This window comes from Crocodylus porosus, unplaced genomic scaffold, assembly GCF_001723895.1.
Source record: "Crocodylus porosus isolate Cpor-Errol unplaced genomic scaffold, CroPor_comp1, whole genome shotgun sequence".
NCBI lineage: Eukaryota > Metazoa > Chordata > Crocodylia > Crocodylidae > Crocodylus > Crocodylus porosus.
Genome location: NW_017728931.1, coordinates 88740833 through 88758913, shown reverse-complemented (window position 1 = coordinate 88758913; position 18081 = coordinate 88740833). Strand labels below are relative to the sequence as shown.

The window sequence follows — 18081 nt, the reverse complement described above, 5'->3', positions numbered from 1 at the left end:
ACTACTGAGCATGAGAGATACTACCATCTAATTCAGATGGGCTGCATTGTTGCTTCTAGCCTTATGGCTCAGATCAAGGGCCACTTGGTGAAGGTCATCCCAGCCACAGTGGGGAAGATCTCAGTGAACCACGCCTACCTGGGCTACGAGAGCCAGATGTGCCCCAACATCATCATCACCAGCAAGGAGGCCAAGAAGGTCATGATTGTGGACTTGACCATTCCCTTCAAGAACTGGCACCAAGCCTTCACCAATGCCTGGGCTCGCAAGCAGGAGAAGCATGCCCCGCTGACCAACATCTTGAGGAGCTGCAGCTATGATGCGATGGTCGATGCACTCATCGTGGGAGCACTTGGAGCCTGGGACCCCAGCAATGAGAACATCCAGCATGCCTGCCTTGTCTCCCACCCTTACGCCAAACTGATGTGGCACCTTGTGACATATGACACCGTCTTCTGGTCCCACAACATCTACGTTAAACACCTTAGGGGCCAGCACCAGTACGCCAACCCCACCAGATCAACCACCACTGAGCGGACCACCTGAACCCCCACTCTGCACCTGATGGACTTGAAGAGCTACTCCCAATCATGGTCTGGTCCGCTGTACCTGGCAGGGACCCCCGCAGTAGGACTTCACGGACTGAGCGACTTCTTTGCTCAACTCACCCCCTCCACCATTATGGACTCATTGTGCTTTATATCTATCTCCTTTTTTCTTCTCTCAGCATCACGACTCCCTTCCTCTTCCTTTCCCACCCTGCCTTGCACCCCCAGGCTTAGATGGCTAACATTGTGCTTATGTAACCTAGTTGCATTCCTTCCTTACCACCATCCCTTTTATGTTAGTCCCTCACTCAGGCACTCTGTATTTTCCTTAAGGCTTTGTCATTCTTGCTCCTAACATTTTCTAATAAAGTTAACCTGTTCTTACCTCTTGTGGGCCAAGATCAAGTAGGAAATATCTGAAGTCCCAGACTAATGTGTTTAGGATGGAAGATGCTTGCTTGTACTTTCTAGGGCGGGGGTGGCCAATTATTTTGGGCAGAGGGCTGCTTATTGAGTTTCAGCAAGCCATCAAGGGCCACATGACAGGCAGCCCAGGGCAGATTAATATTAATTTTCTAAATTTTTAAGGGCCCCACGGGCTGGATAGAATAGCCTAGTGGGCCGTATCTGGCCCCCCGGCCATGTTTTGCCCACCCCTATTCTAGGGGCATCCAAATCCCAAGATCTCTGGCTTGGGCCTGTATTAAGATGTCTGCCAATGGATTTGGGAGCATCTGAAGTGAGAGCCTGGAAGGAACAGAGGATGCTCACTGGTTGTAGTGCCATTCATGGTGTGTAGAATGATTGAGTTCTGCCTGCTCAATCTATATGGTTTTTGGAATGATTGAGTTCTGCTCAGGCAATGTGATTTGGAACTGATTTGACTGATTTGTCCTAAAACGTGAAATTATATTAATAAAACAAAATACTTGGGTTAAGTTGTTTGCCTGATATAAGCCATGTGTTTTATAGTCATGCTCAGCGTCGGCTACATTTAATCAGCTTCACAGCTGGTTTCCGATGCTGAACACATGCTGCTTTTGACAGCAGTTTAATGATGAACAATGTATTTAATGTGGCTTCCTTGTATGTGAATGTAAGTTTTCCCCCAAACTGATTGAAGGGAAAAACCCTTTTTTTAGAATAGAATAAATATGGTATATAGCACAAGTTTCTGTGAGCTGAAGCTCACTTCATTAGGTGCTGTAAAAGGTCATACAGAAAAAGCATGAGAAGGAGAAAGAAGTTATAATACAAAATTCAGAGTCAGGAAAGAGAGAGAGGGGAAAGTGCCGGGAGAAGTAAACAAATTGTCTAAACTGAAGAGCTTAGACTGGGAACTGTTTATATTCATGATAAGTACCTTTAGTACTGCTTAATGTTTTTATAGGATTTAATAAGAGTCAAAATAGTTATTAGAAGAAATTGCCATCTAACAAACAATGGTTTGTCAACTACCGAAATACTGCATTGAACATGTTTCAGTGCAAACTGTAGCAATGCTGGTTAAATATTAGGAAAAATTATTCACGATCATTCTAGTAACAGAGAAACTGAATTTTGATTAGCTGTGTTTATGTCCCCCACAAAGTCACATTGCAAGAATATTTGTACACACACCTGTAGAAAACATTGTGTATCCATAGCTGACATCCCTTACCTGCCTTAGTAAACTTATTTTCAAGAGGTAGAGCAAACATACAGACAAACAACATTTGAGGTCCTAAAATCCCTCATCCCTACTGGAAAGAGAAACTGTTCTGACAAGTTGCAGTAGTACTAGATGGTCATTTCTTCTGTTTGCAGAGTATTAGCAGCAGCCAAGGCCTAAAGTAGTATTTCAATGTTCAGAACATTTAGTTTCTAACTGTCTCAGGTGTAGGATATAATGTTGATTTCAAACACACAAATCAAAGTAAAAAAAATCTGGTCTTTTCTCTTTTGCTCAGCTTTTATATAAAGTTGGCTATTTCTAAGTTGGCTGTCTCAGTATGCAGAAAGATCTCACATAGCAATGTGCGCATATATTCACATCTGCTTTGTGTCCACCCCCTTCCCTATAATTACTTAATTGAACTTGGTTAATATCTAGAAAATGTGAAGTATTATTTAAGACAGTGGAGGGTATTAGACTAATAGAATCCTCTAGTAATTTTAGGTCCGAGTAAGTGTAGAGCCTTCGAATAGTATGTAACCCTTAGGAAGTTACTTCCCTGAAAACAGAATTTGCTAACGGGTATAACTCCAGGTACACAGCCTGTCCTTTTGGAGGGTGAGTAATCAGATTGCTTTAGGTAAAGACGTAGGCTGGAAAAGAATCTAGATTTAAATAAGGAAATGTTATCTCAAAGATATGCCTAACACCTTGAAACAAGTCTTTGCTAAGTTAGCAAATGATCTATTGTTTACAACTTGGCAGTGGATCCTAAATAGTGTTGAACTGCTTAAGAGTGAATCCTAAATAGGCCTGCTCAGTTATAACTGCAGCTGCTGAATTGTACATCTGTTTCAATTCCAAGTACAGATGACCACCATATATTCATCACCTTTGTGTAGTTCATGACTAGGGGCTTCCAAAACTCACTAGTACTTGCCCATGTCTCCACTGGCTCATTGCTGTAGGACTTGCCCTTGAAGATGCCTGCATGTGTATTCTTTAATGAGGGGATGCTGTTATGCATCAGCAGCCGTGCTACTTCACAGAAAGGAAAGTTTAATCTGATGGAAAGTGAAACCTAGGCAACCTGAGGTTTCTATTCCACTGTAGCCTTCATTCGCCTTTGCAGCCATTATGAAATATTCTTTCTTCATCTGCCTGCTCTGCCCACAAGGACCGGTTTTTTTTGATTGCTGATTGTTACTAGTCTGAAATTTGGTCTTGAGCTTGCCACCATGGGTGACTCTACCAGGAGTGCAAAACTCCAGGGAGCATCCCTTGTGGGATTATTGGTAGCACACAAGCCTCTCCATAATGTCAAGGTTGCAATCCATGCTATCCAGCTTATCAGGAGGCCTTGAAAAACAGCAAAGCTGATGGAACAGGAGCTGAAATTTTATGAGCAAGGTGAAAGAAGTTCTCCCACCGGCACATGTTGTTATTCTGAAAACCTGGAAACATTAATAGATTCTCAGTGACCTAAGAGGTGCCAAAATCATTACCACTTTTTAAGAAGAGAGAGAACATATTGTAGCAGTTACCATGGTCTTATTGCACGCCTGTCTATAGCTAGGAAGATTCTTGCCCACATTCTCCTCTATAGACTCACTTTCCTTGTTAAGGAGATTCTATGTGACTCCCAGTGTGATTTCAGATCACTCAAAGGTAGAATAGATGCAATGTTTTGCTAGACCTCTCTACAGGAGAAGTGCCACAAGCAACACCAAGATCTTTACATGACCTTCATTGACCTGACAAAGGCCTTTAATTTGATCAACAGAGAGGCCCTATAAGATTTGGCCCTGATAAGATTTGGATACATGTTAAGGTTTTGTTATCATCATCAGACTCCTTCATAACAGCATGACAGCAACTGTCTTAAGCAGTGGCTCATAAACAACCCCCTTCCTCGTTAGAACTGGAGTCAAGCAAAGGTGTGTGATTGCACCAACATTTTTCCACCTATTTCACAGCTGCTCCTCATTTCACTGCTGATATGCTTCCATTTGGAGTCAGCATCCAGAATCACATGGGATGGGAATCTTTTTTTAACATTAACTGGTTACGTTCCAAATCCAAGATAATCAATATAACCTTCATTACTGATCTTCAGTATTCTGATGGTTGTGTTGTGTGTGCTCTCCAAATTGAAGAGCTCCAGGTCACTGTTGGTCACTTCTGCAAAGCATATGAAATCCTTGGATTCGCTGTCAATTTAATGAAAACCAAGATACTTTACCAACCTACCCCAAGCCAACCAGCTATCCCTCCACACATCAAAATTAGATGGCAGTCATAGGAGAATGTTGACCTAGGCAATGATATTCAGCATTGGATAAAATCTGCCACTGCTGCCTTTGAGTGTATCCAAAATCATGTCTTTGATCATGACATCAGGATCCAAACCAAACTTCTTGTCTGCCAAGCTGTTGTCATTCCTGCCTTATTGTATTGGTGTGAAACCTGGACAACATATCGAAAACACCTGAAAGTTTTGGAATGTTATCGTCAGTGATGTCTTAGAAAACTCCTCCAAACCAGTTGGAAGGACAGAAATATGAATGCTAGCATTCTGGCTTAAGCAAATTCTACCAGTATTAAAGCCATGTTTATATGTCACCAACTCCGTTTGGAGAGGACACATCATAAGGATGCCTGAAACTCATCCTATACTCTCAATACACCAATGGTTACCATTCTAGAGATGGGGAAAGAAGAGATTCAAGGACACCTTAAATACTAACCTGAAGAAATCAGTACTAAGGAGACTTGAGCACTAAATCACCACCACTGAGTCTGTAGTGTACAACAAGCCATTAATCTTTTGGAGCAAACTCACCTCACTGTGGAGGCAGATAAGAGACAAATGGGAAAGAGCTGTGACCCGGCATTATCAGGAGCCACTCCTTCCTTCCTCCTGGAACTATTGCCACGTCTGCAATCAAACATACAAATTGGCCTCCTCAGCCATCTTCAAACTCAGTAATAATTCCCCTATTTATTAGAAGACTGTCCTCCTCGTGTTTAGGGACTGCCAATAATGACCAGCCAGCAATGAAACAGCTAATGTGATATTTAAGAGAATTATGACAATTTGTCTCTGTTTAGACTGCAGCTTTACAAGGGAACATAGGAATCCTCTTATAAATTAGATTAGCTATCCATCCAATCCCATATATTACTTCTGACAGGGACGAAGTGTTTCAAAGGAAGGTGAAGAAAAAACTTTCTACGAGACACTAGAAATAACCTATCTCTAGTGTTTAGTGGTTTCGTGTAGGTCAATGCCCGAGGGTTTATAAACATTTTCTTTTTTTTTTTTAATCCTGTCAAATGGAACTTTGTGGCAATAAATTCCATCATTTGAATTTATACTGTGCAAATATTTTTTGTTCAGTTTTATGGCTTCTTTTTTCCCATTTCAATGTTCCCTTGTTCTTGGATTATGAGAAAAGATAAATGGGAGCATTTGACCCATATTCTCTCTACCATTCATTCTGTTTTGTTGTATACCTTCATTATATTTCTTCTTTATTTCTTTCCTAGCCTAAATAGTTTCATAGTTGGTAGGGTTGGAAGGGACCTGAGCAGATCATAAAGTCCGACCTGATGGTCCCCATCTTATCCATCTCTCTTCTTACAAAAAACTTTTCCTGTCTCTAGTTACTTTCATCTTTTTATCTCAGTTCTGTATTTTTGAAGATGTAGTGATCAATATAAAGACTGTATTTAAGTTGTGGGTATTTCTTTGATTTACATGGGTTTTTAAACATTTTGTGAATACACTGTGTTTTGACAGTGTGGTTTTTTTTGTTTTTTTTTTTTTCTTCAGTCCCTCTGCAGTGACTCCCTATTTTTTTCTGTCTGGCATGATTAGAGTTAACATTAAAACTGGTAACATGTATGACCAGTTTAAAATGTTCATTCCTTGCTTACCTTGCAGGTTCATTCCTCTGTCAAGTGTCCATTCCTTTTACTGTTTTCTAACTTTTCTACACCATTAACAAACATACTAAATAGAACAAGTCATAGAATGGGTCCATCTCATTGTTATCCTTTTGCCCTGTTGAAAATTGACCATTTATTTTTTCCTCTTTCTTTTTCTGTCTCTTAGTCATAGTACATCTGTGACACTACTTTATCCCATGGCAACTTGGTTTCCTTAAATAATGTCTTGTTATTCAAAGAAACCAAGACTCTTTAAAAATCCTGTATAAGCTGTTCCGTATCTATTATTTCTTAATATGCTCAAAAATGATAATAGAGGCACAATTTGTAGAAGCTATGCTGGTTTGTTTCTAATAATATATGTTGTTCTTAATGCACCATGTGCCCCATATGAATAAGCTGTTTTAAACAGTAGTGTCCTTTGAGGTTGTATGTGTATTTTGAGTACTGTCTTGCTCCCAATTATAGAGAGCATAAAGGCCAGGACAGAACTTGGTTCCTTCCAGCTACTCATAGCTGCAAAATAGAATTGTGTGGTGTTGGCATTCCTTGCTGTTGGTGAGTCGCTAGCACAGCTTCTTTGATGTGAGAAAAAATGTTTATAGTTTTCTTGTGGGTTTTTTTCTTGCCAGTTTTTAGTATTTGGGTTTTAAAAAGGAGCAGTGATAGGGGTTTCATCCAGATAAGACTATTTGCTCCTCCCTAAATGACTGACAAGAAGTCACCGAGCCTTAAGTTCTATCCATCCAACAATAATGCTATGCCCTTGAATGACAGGAGCTCTTGCTATCTGTTGTACTGTAGAAAAAAAATGCTTTGGCTCACTGCTCTGTGTGTCAGTGCTATAAGCACACATGGTAAGTGAGGGGTAAAATTGAAGTTTTGCCTTCTGGAAAGATCTAGAAAAGCCTTATTGGGCCCAAGTAGATCTTTAGAAAAGCCCTGGCTTTTGACAAGAGTCATGTTATCAGTCTTGATAAGTCAGGATGTCACTGTACCTTCCTTGACTGTTGTTTCACCCGCCCCACGGAGCACAGCTTGGTGGTGGGCGGCTGGGGCTAGCCACCCACAGCGCAGCCTTGCCCAGTCTGCCCCATGCAGATCCAGGGGCATATGCCCACTCCCATGACCTGGATCGGCAGTGTGCTGTGGTGGGAACCCCCCTCGCTGAGTCCCTTGCCCCCTCACCCTGGCTGGGCAGCTTGTCCCAGCCTCTCCCTTGCTGTCAGGGCGCTGATCTGCCTCCCCCCCTCCGGCCCCCAACACTCTTTCCCTCCCTCCTCTGCCCACCACACCAGACTTACCAGCTGGAGACAGCTGTGTCCAGCATGGTGAGGACTGCTGCCTGTTTAGTCTATGGCCAGATCTCTGAAGCAGCACTGAATCTTCAGATTCAGATTTGGCCAAATTGAATCAAGACAATGATTCAAGTCACTGAATCGAATCACTGTCCCTGCGAATCGGCCAAATCCGAAACGAATACTTGCCACTTCTCAGAGCCCATTTGTCCAGTGCCTTTTAGAGTGGAAAAACTAAACAAACAGGCTACCTGCTTCTAATATGCTTTACAAATGCCATGTGATTTGTTCTTCAACTGTTATAGTTACTGTGATTCCTTGGAGCATTGTTTATAATGAAAACATGTATAATCTTAGCTTCCTTGCTAGGTTGTTATTATGAACAAGTGTATTCTTTTGAATGGGTCATTAATGCACTTTTTGGGCTGTATGGGCCATTTGTGTTCACTTCAAATGTTTCCCTTCAAATATTAGATAGACCTGCTCATCATAGCAGAATAATGATAAAATGTGTTGTTTTTGTGGTGGTTGGTGACAATTGAGCAATAATGGAGGGCAGGAGTTGAGCTTTATAAATATAATCCTTCACATTTGTTTTTTTTTTTGAGTGAGTTCCTTACTTCAGTACTCATGAAATGTAAATGTTTAATGCTTTTTCAGAACACATTGAAGAGGAAACCTTTAAAATTAATCATGTTTAAAACACTCAACTTGAAGATTGTAATATGTTTCTTGGCTGCTATACGCAATAGCATTTGATTGTAAGTTGACTTACAAATATTAAACAGGAGCTGTTTAAATATGATCTTATAAGCATAGTACAGGAAACCCTTGCTATTCATGGGGGAGAGCAGAGTCGGGAGGCAGGCGGAGGGTGAGCACCAGGGACTGGGAGGGAGGCAGCGGTGGCGGCATCTTTTCCCCCAGAGGCAGCCGCAGCATTGCTCGGGGGAAGCGGTTGGTCCCCGGGCGCTGTGAGGGAGCCCTGTGAGCAATGTGGGGGGGGAGTATGGGGCAGCTGTGGGGTCTGACAGGGAGCCTTGGGTCAGTATTCACGGATTTTGTCATTGGCGGGGATCTCTGGAATGTATCTCCTGTGAATGGCAAGGGTCTGATGTATTTGAAATGTAGGTAGCAATACTCTCTAAAGATCACAGCCAAATCGAGCCTAGTTGTGCTAGGCATTGTGCAAGCATAATAGATGACTGGCCCTGCCCCAGACTGTTCTGTTTTAGTATCTGAAGTGAAAGTAAAGCTTTTAAAGCTTCCCCGTTATCACTGAGGTTCAGCTATTGACGAGTGCTGTTAATTGCAGGCAGCTTGTTTCCATAGCTGCTGCTTTGCTTTACAGGCTGCTTTTGAGTTGTTTTGTACTTAATAATGTAAATGGAAGATCTTGAGGAACCTCCAGCACCTGGCAGGCCAGAATAACAAAGGGTTCAAAAACAAAACTGTGGAGATACCAAGAGAGAGATGAAGTAAGACTCCTCAACTGACTCCCTGAACCTCTGTTGTCATTGTTGTATCTTGAGTAAAGACTGTGCTTTGTCCTTTTTTTGTCATGAGACTGAATTAGGCTTTCTTTTTTGATCAAGTTTTAAACAAATCTTGTACAATAATCTAATTATTAAGTGGCTCACTTCTGGTCTTGTTTTGATATAGTATAGTAGAATGAATAGTGACTAGTGGGTCACTGTGCAAGGGGGAGACTACATCCAAGCATCAGTCTATCTTGTATCTGTGAACAGTTCAAGTTCTTGGGTGAGTGCAGGGGAGCTGGGTTGCAGTTCATCTCCAGTTAAAAGTGCATCTTTTGTTTCAACACTTTTTGCAGAACAGCCACATTCATTGCGCCTACCAGATTCAGGAATTTACTTTGTGCAGATTCTGAAACAGTTAGTATATGCCTAGACACGTTAAGTAACATTATCTACTGACGTGTTTTGAAACCCAGTAGTTCACTTTAACCAGCTGACGAATGTGAAAATACAGCTTTCTTTGACCAGCTGCAGTGTAATTTTAAAATGTTGTTTACATGTATTAGTTAACAGAATTTCATAAAACATCTCACCTCTAATCTAGCCATACCTGGCTCATACTATGCAGCGCTTTAATCCACTAATTAAAGCTTTGTTGATTTCAGTTGGACCATTCAAAGAACAAGTCTACTGTTTAACAGTAGCATAGCTAGGGTGGGGTGAGCAGGGAATCAGCCCCAGGCATCCACTGTGCGACAGTGCCAGAATCCCACTCCTTCCCTCAGGGAGTTGTACTATGGCAGGGGTAGCTCTTCACTACCCCTGCCCAGCCATAGAAACAGCCCCACACCCAGCAGTGTGGAATGGGGTTCCCCACCCCTCTCCCAGCAAGTTTTTTCACAGTAGGCACAGCCTTGCACCCAGTAGCATCTCTGGGTAGGGAGGATCGGGGCCCCAGGGGTAGCTCCCAGGAAGCTGGTGCCATGTAGCTATGTCACACTCTCTCTCTGTCCCTGCCACAGCTGTCAAGCCTCTCTACAAAGGGAAGGCAACATTAGCAACAGCAGCAGCTGTGTTCCTTATGCAGCGAGCCCTAGCAAGTAAGGTTTCCCTTTCCCTTACCACCACCCCCCACACCCAATCTACAGTGGTCAGTGTACCTCCACACACCCTGGGCACTAAATGAACTTGTTATGCCTCTGCCTGGCATGTTGAAGGGTGAAAATGTGGGTTTTTTTATAAACAAAGTGAAGTTTTGAAGTAAATCAAAGCATGTTCATGAGATTGCTTTGTAGAAATTTAGGACTGTTCCAAAAGTTAAATTTAAATGCAACTCTCCTACATTTATATCTCTTCCCCCTTCTTCATATGAAGGGAAAACATCATAGACATTATAGTGCAAGTATTAGAATACCCTTTAATTATAGTAATGCAAGTTGCACCATTTTATTTTTCCATATTGTATATGCTAGTATAGTAAGACTAGGGTAGTGTTTCTTAATTTTTTTAGACGTAAGGCAGCCCTTTTTAGAGTCAAGCCACTCCTGGCTCTTAATCATTTTTTGACTACAGAAAAATAATAAAGCAGCAGTCTTTCTGTTGCAAAGAATTCAGCAAGACAACTACAGGCCAGAATGTTTTTAATGTGATAGATTCCCTATGAAAACAGTTAAAACTCTTGTTTAACCTTATTCAGGAAGAAAAATAAAAATACCATATTTTATCATGTATAGATATCACCCCAAAATAAGATATTCCCCTTGTTTTTGAATGACAGAATAAAGGAAAAAAGTTTTTTCCCCAGAGTTATGGCTGCATAGAGCAAGGATAGAGCCTAATTTTCAGCTGACTCATCCTCCCTTTCCTGCTTAACTAAAATCTGAAATCCCAGCTGCTGTTAAAAACTGGTCTCCATCAGTGGATCTATAATTCTGAAGTGAACTAAAGAGTCTCCAGGGCTGTGAAATTGGAAAAGTGACACCAGGAGCAACTGAGCAACTATCAGACAGCAAAGTTGCCCTAAGAAAAGTCAGATAAATTAATGGAACATCAAGACGATTCAAAAAAGAGAAATAATCATTTACACATGTGGAATGAAGAAGAATGAGCTATTAAGTCAACTGAGTGTCTTAACTGCCTGAATAGAAATGCCACACTGCTGCTGCACTGTGTACCAAAAATCAATTCATGTACTTTTATCCTGGGCAGAAAATCTGATTTGCGCAACTACTGTAGACTCCCCTCAAAATACCCCTTTGTTCATTCCTTAATTTTAATGGTCAATAGGCTCTTCACAAACATTTTTGCTGTTCCTTTCACTGATCATTTAAAGTATGTTTCACTCGTCACTATAAACCTGTCAACTAAATGTCAATGGTAGAATGTCAACTCTTAAGGAAAAGGAAGATTTGTGCGTGCATTTAACATCTAGTGCAGTGGGACCTACAAAGTCATATTCTACTAATGCCTAGAGGCACTGATCAAAATAATTACTGGGATTTTTTTTTTTAATGGGGGAATATATACTTTATTTGGTATGCTTTCTTTTTGTGCCTTTATAGTAAACTGGAACAACAACATCCTGCTACTGAACAGACATGCTGTTTAAAGTTCTCCCAATGCCTTTGAAGCAGTACAAACTGCAAGGGTGCAGATGTTTATGACTGAACAAGCACTTCAAAATTGACCCTCAAAAAAGAGGAACATCCTTGAAGTGCTTCATTTTTAAATGCTGTCTGAAACGCGTGCACCTCTAAGCAGAGCATGGCAAGAGGTTTTTGGTCCCCTGGCATCTCACAGAGGAGAGGGAACAGTCAATGAGCACTTTTCTGCGTGTTCAGGTGTCCTTAGGAACCTCCAGAGGCAGAAGCATGCAGGGATACTTGCTCTCCCACCTGCTGACTGGAGAACACTGCCACTGTGTGCATTTATGGTCATTTTGAAGTGTTCAGTGGTGGGGAACCACATAGAACACGTGTCTGCAGTGTGGAAGGGCTTGCAATTTGAAGCACACTAAAGTGGAGCAAAATTTGGAACATGTCAAATGCATGTCTGTTCACATCATTACTTGGTCTGAAACAGGTGAATCATTCCTTTTTCTGTGAAGTTTATTTCATTTAATCAATTAATAGGCTTATATTGGTTTCATAACTCACTGAAGATTCCTAAACTGTCTCTTTCCTGCCATGGCAGGGGGTCGGACTTGATCTGCTCAGGTCCCTTCCGACCCTACCAACTGTGAAACTATGTCACTCTTATAGTCGCTATTTATAAAAATGTATTCTTTTTTCTAAGTAAATTGTAAATTCCTTCAGATATAATTTAAAGTGCACCTTCTGTTATGTAGACACGCATCAAATTAGTCAAGTCCTATTTTTTTCCTTTTTGTAAAATGGTTTGGGTGCTTTTACAACGATCGACTTAAACATAGGTGAAAGTTATGTTCTAGAGCTGCAGCTGAATTCCTTTTTCATAAAAATGATTTAGTAGTAGTAGCTTCTGTCATATCGTTACACTTTCCTTTTTGTGTTCAATTTTAAATAAGTAACACGTTTTTCTTAACTTCATTGTTTTTGTTTAAGCTTAATTACTAGTAAAAAATTTTACTATGATAAAATTATTTGAGTATGGAACAGTTTTATGGGTTCATAGGTAAATCTTTTAAATACTATAATATTCTGTGATGAGCACCCTGACAAGATTTCAGGTGCACATATTGAGATATTGAAAAACTTATGAAAAATTAATGCATGGAGAATCAGTCTTTGTTTGCTTTTTGTTATTTATAGGATTCAATTCAGATTAGAGGCTATTTTAAATCTGTAATTTGAAAGGGTTAAAAGACTGCTCTATTGCTAGGTTACTAGGCAGGAGAAAAGAGATCCTGTACTGAGAACTTCTAAACCAAGTGGCAGAAAGACAAGTTTTAGCAGGAGAGTTACTGAAAAACAGGTTTTACCCAGACCTGTTCTGCCAGTTATAACAAGCATCCATATTGCATATAAGAGAATAGAATAAATGTTTTTGTTTCTCTGCCTGCTGGTCAGATTTTGAAATGTTGGCTAGTCAAAAGGAAATCGGGAAGAAGAATATGTAGAATACAAGAAGGTCATTAACTCCGGTTGTTTGAGAGTTTAGTACCATATTCTGTCAGGCCATAAAAAGAACCTTTTTCAGTAGTACATATTAAGTGCTAATGGTATTAATACATCAGGAGGAAAATAGACCCTTCCAAAGCATACTGCTTTTATCCTTTCAGTATGAAAGGCATGCTGATCTTCACAAAACAAAATTCTGGATCAAGTTGTGGTATTTCTATTTTAATATTAACCAACTAAAAGGAATTACAGGCTTTCTACTTCCATGTTTTTTAGGTGGTTTCAAACACCATCGCAGGTTTTCTATCATGCAGCAACTGAACATGGTGGAAAAGATGTCTATCCAGGGCAGTGCTTATGGGAGGGCTGTGAACCTTTCCAGCGGCAAAGATTTTCCTTCATTACCCACTTACAGGTACAGATTTTTCTCTATTTTGTAAAATAAAATGTGGAATTCCTTTAAGGATGTTTGCCTACATTTTCTCTCTTTTTTCCAAATAGGATAAGCACTGCTCCAGAGATGCTCTGCTTGCAGGATTGAAACAAGATGAACATGGACAAGCAGGAAATCAGAAACCTCCTAATAAGTAAGAGACCTAAACCTAGTTTCCTAGCAAAAATGGAGGGATAGACAGAAATCACTGAAATAATTTTATATATTTATAATTTGATTTGTCAAATATAGCTCTGGGTGCAATATAGTATTGTAATCTAATATTCAGGTTACAAGGTCATGCTGGCAGTGATGATAAAAAGTAGGCAAGAGATCAGAAATTGTAACATCTGAGGAAGTCACAAAAGCATGTGAAACACAGGTGGGGAAAAAAGTTTAGTAACTGGTGTTCTACAAGTAATTGAAGGTGGAGTGTGCACCTAAACTGTAGGAATCATTGATTTAAAGATGAGCAGAGTTTTAGTAATGCAGAGGAGTACTGTTTGTGCCTGCTCTTAGATTCTCCCATCTAACCAGCACTATCATTTTATTATAGTAAAGTGGCAGCTGCACTATAATTAAGGTTGAGTGTCACTTCCTGTGTACATATTTAATAACTATTCAAAATGTTCTAAAACTACAAGTGACTTCAACTGTTTACATTTTTCTGTGCCTTGTGGAGATTTTGGAAGGATTAGTGGTTTAAGTGTGCAGTTATGAATTTTTACTGTGCAAGTATTTTCAGTGTTAGATGGAGGATAAAATATTCCAAGGTAGGGTAACCAGCCCCCAGCTTGCCTCCAGAACCATAGCAGTTGGCTTACCAAGGCTCCCACAGGTTAGGAAATTTGGTGGTGCAGAAAAAATAGCAATTAATACTCTTACCCCTCCCCTGCTGTCAAATTACCTAACCCTACCTGGTCAGATCAGGGCCAGACCACACCCCCTTGCCCATGCAGCCAGACCAGGGCCAAACCATGTCCCTTTTGCACAGTTGGATCAGCGCCGGGTCTGTTCTCCCTGCCATGCAGCAGGATTGGGCCCCCACAACACCAGATTTTGCCCATCAGTCAGATCCAGCATGCAGATGGACTGGGCACCACCAGTGTGGCCCATTGGGTTAAAATGTTGGACCCCACCGTAATGAAATCATTGTGGACAATAGGACTGTTGTGTATGATTTTTTTTTTTTTAAATCACTGAGTGGTTTGGTCGAGGGACTTCTGATACAACGTCTGTCTGATGTGAGCTGCTCTTTACATTCAGGTTCCTAATCTTTGGTTCAGAGCTAGGGAATGTTGGGTGCTGAAGCAGTGTGGGGTTGGAAGGTCCAGGGATAGGGGCATTTGCCCCTTGATTAACTTTTGTGCTTGGAGCTGCAGTCAGACAAAGCTTCTAAGGGATGAACATATTTCAGGTCATTGACCCTTATTGGTCTAAGACAAATGTATAGCTGACTGAGCCATATTGTCTGGCCTTGGGGTTCATGTACAGGTGCAGCAAGAAGAGGTTGGGTCCACTACTGAAATCCAGGGTATGGAGCCTCATTGGGAACGTGTGTTGGTGGTAGGGGTTGAACAGCAGCTACGCACACGCACACGCGTCTGGATCCAGCCTGTAAGAAGCCCTGTGGTCAAGATCTGGCCTGAGCACCCAGTGAATCTGACGTTCCTGGTGCATTTTGAAGCCCAGTTCAGTGGCTGAAGCTTTGAAGAATTTCCTTTAAAAGGGTTTTTATTTCTTGCAGTTCTTCAACAAATAAGGGATTCTCCTCAAAGGGGTATTACTATCTGGGAGCTTAGAAGCAGCAGCAGAGCAAGCCATAAAGGGGAAAGGTGGGCATGTTTTCCTCCAGTCAAACTGGGCTGAAAGGGTGCTCCACATACGCATAGAAATAAACCCATCCTCTCTTTTTTTTTTTTCCTGATGATTGTATCAAGATGGGGTCATCAAGCTCCACTTTCTTTTATTGCTGCTTCTGTGGCGGGGGTTCCCAAATTTTGTTCTGTGAATTGACATAATGTCCATTCATTTCACAATAGTTTTTAAAATGATGATCCATAAACCAAACAATTTTGGAAGCTGTGTTGTAGGGGGAAAGGAGATATCAGAGCAGTGTGGGAGGGGGACGAGAGGGGGGCAGAACTATGCCAGGAGGGCTTTGGAGCTTCAGCCCTGTTTTCCCAAACCTCCAAATATATATTTCCATTTTTGTTCCACCCTTCAGAATGCAGCCTCTGAGATCAGGAGAAGTATTTGGGAATTAGCATGTTTTGTGTATGCCCTTAGAGCAGTGTTACATAATTAAAATAGGATGCATCTCTGGAGTGGCATTTTAAAATAGGATTTAGATTTCTAAAATGCTTCAATAGAAAACTCATTCAAGTTGGTTTTTACAAATGCTCGATTTGAATCAATGATTTACTTTCATTTAAAAAATGTGATTTAAATTAGTTGAATTTAAATCTCTGACCAGAAATAATATTAATTTTTATAACTGCACCTGGCATAGCTGGTTAAATGTTCAGATAGATTGTGAAGATACTCCTTGCCCTGATCTTAGACGGCAGTTGAAAAGCTATATTCCCCATTCACTCAAATCTTGGCTGACAGAGCACTTCTTCAGACACCCATCAGAAAGCTGGCTTGTGTCATTGAGTTCAGAGTATTATTTTGCCACTACAAATGTCATATATGATATGGAGTGGTTGTGTCAGGAAGATGTGTCCTTTAATGTTCATCATGAAATGATCTCTGGCATTTGTGTGCCAGGTTTCCCTATGTTGAATCCAAAGATGAATCTATTTAGTTGTGAATACTGAGAGCTCTTTACTTGTCAACTACAAGAGAGGGAAAATTCATCAGAAGTAGAGTTTATCTAGATAGATTTCAATCTGTTAGAAAGCAACATAAAGATACTTAATACCTTAATATCTTTGTCAATTTAGGCCACCAAATGCAGGGGGTGCTGCCTCTGCTCCCAGAGCACAGAAGGCCATTGTGAATCATCCTAGTGCTGCCCTCATGGCATTAAGGAGGGGATCAAGAAACCTTGTCTTCAGAGATTTCACAGTAAGTAGAGCATGGCTTATGGATTTGAAGTTAATTATTCATTAATTTGGGTTTTAATGTTTTTCTTCCTTTTTTAGGATGAAAAAGAGGGACCAATAACTAAACACATCCGATTAACAGCTGCCTTAATATTAAAAAATATTGGTAAATATTCAGAATGTGGTCGCAGGTGAGCATTTTGTGATTCTTCTTGTACCAAAGCAAAACATGTTGCTATGTGAATGATTTTTATATTCCAAATAATAGGTGGGTTTATTTCATAATTTTCAAAACAATTTCCATATAAGGGTCTATTTTGAATTGGCTATACTATTATATGCTACCTCTGTCTTCTTAAAATATTGCATTGAAAGAGGAAGTCAAAAAGGTAAAGGAAAATCAGTCAGATGTATACATGTGTATGAAACCAATTTCACCTTAAAATATCTAATGTAAACCATCTCAGAAAGGATTGTAATCAGATAGAATAACAGAAAAGGCTACGAACTTGATTGGAGTAGTTGGGGTTCTTTTTTAGCTTTTTGTTGTCTCCAACCTTGCAAGCTGGTTAGGAAGAGAGCTCTTCCCTGATGAACAAAATTCCTGTTCATAGATCGGGGGTGGGCAATTATTTGAGCCTGTGGGCCACATAAGCAGTTCTGCAGAGCTGCCGCAGGCTGGTCAGAACCTTTCCCTGCCCCCGCAACAGCCTGGAGTCCATGCACCCTGCAGCTGCACAGCCCCAGCCTTGACCCTAGCCCACCCCATGCCTGCTCTGTACTTGCCCCGGCTGGAGCAGACCAGCAGAACCCATGCACACAGCCCCAACACACACACAGCCCCAACATGCACGCACGCACGTTGTGTGCACAGGTTCCAGCTGGTCCAGAGCTAGTCTGTTCCACCGGACTGAGTCCAGAGTGGGCTCAAGGTGAGCTGGGGTCAAGACTGTGCACACAGGTCCTTGTCAGTACCACAGGACTGGGGCAGCAGCAGCCAGAAGGAGCTGCAGCTGCCACTTGGGCTGCCTAGAAAAACAGTCTGGCTGCAGAGCCACCCCAGCCCCAGGGGGCAGTGGGATGCACCATAGGCCAGACGGTGCCTGGGCCAGGCAGGACTGAGGGACCCACCACGGGCTAGACAGAGTACCTCTCTGGGTTGGATCTGATCCGCAAGCCATATTTTCCCCACCCCATATTAGATTATATATTGTAATAATAATGAAATGCTGTGTAGTTCTGTCACATGATTAAATTTGCCTAGATAGCCTACCAAAGTTCACTTATACTAGCATGTCAGAGTAGGAACATCAGAAGACCTATATCTCATAAGTTATATAGACAAAAAAAAATTACTTTAGGAATCAGGAGTGAAATTGGGTTGCTTTTATTACTATTAATATTAAAATAATTATTTTAAACGTATGTTACACCAGTTAATTAAAATGGTGTACAGTTCTTTATAATAAACTTTGCTGATCTCTGTCACATCCTTGGAGTACAGCTGCTTGACCTGTCCCAAGGTGGGGTCCTACACTGCTTGGTTCCTCCAGCACCAGTACTTTTATGATA

General features: G+C 41.1%; 1 protein-coding gene across 1 annotated transcript in view; it reads left to right on the top strand.

Annotated features, from left to right (window-relative positions):
• The window catches only part of ARID2 (AT-rich interaction domain 2), a 159786-nt gene that overhangs the window by 138617 nt on the left and 3088 nt on the right, over nucleotides 1–18081 (top strand). The window contains exons 17-20 of the mRNA XM_019543946.1: nucleotides 13303–13441; nucleotides 13528–13613; nucleotides 16408–16531; nucleotides 16609–16700. Coding sequence (XP_019399491.1) covers nucleotides 13303–13441; nucleotides 13528–13613; nucleotides 16408–16531; nucleotides 16609–16700 — 441 coding nt within the window. The remainder of the gene's footprint in view (nucleotides 1–13302; nucleotides 13442–13527; nucleotides 13614–16407; nucleotides 16532–16608; nucleotides 16701–18081) is intronic.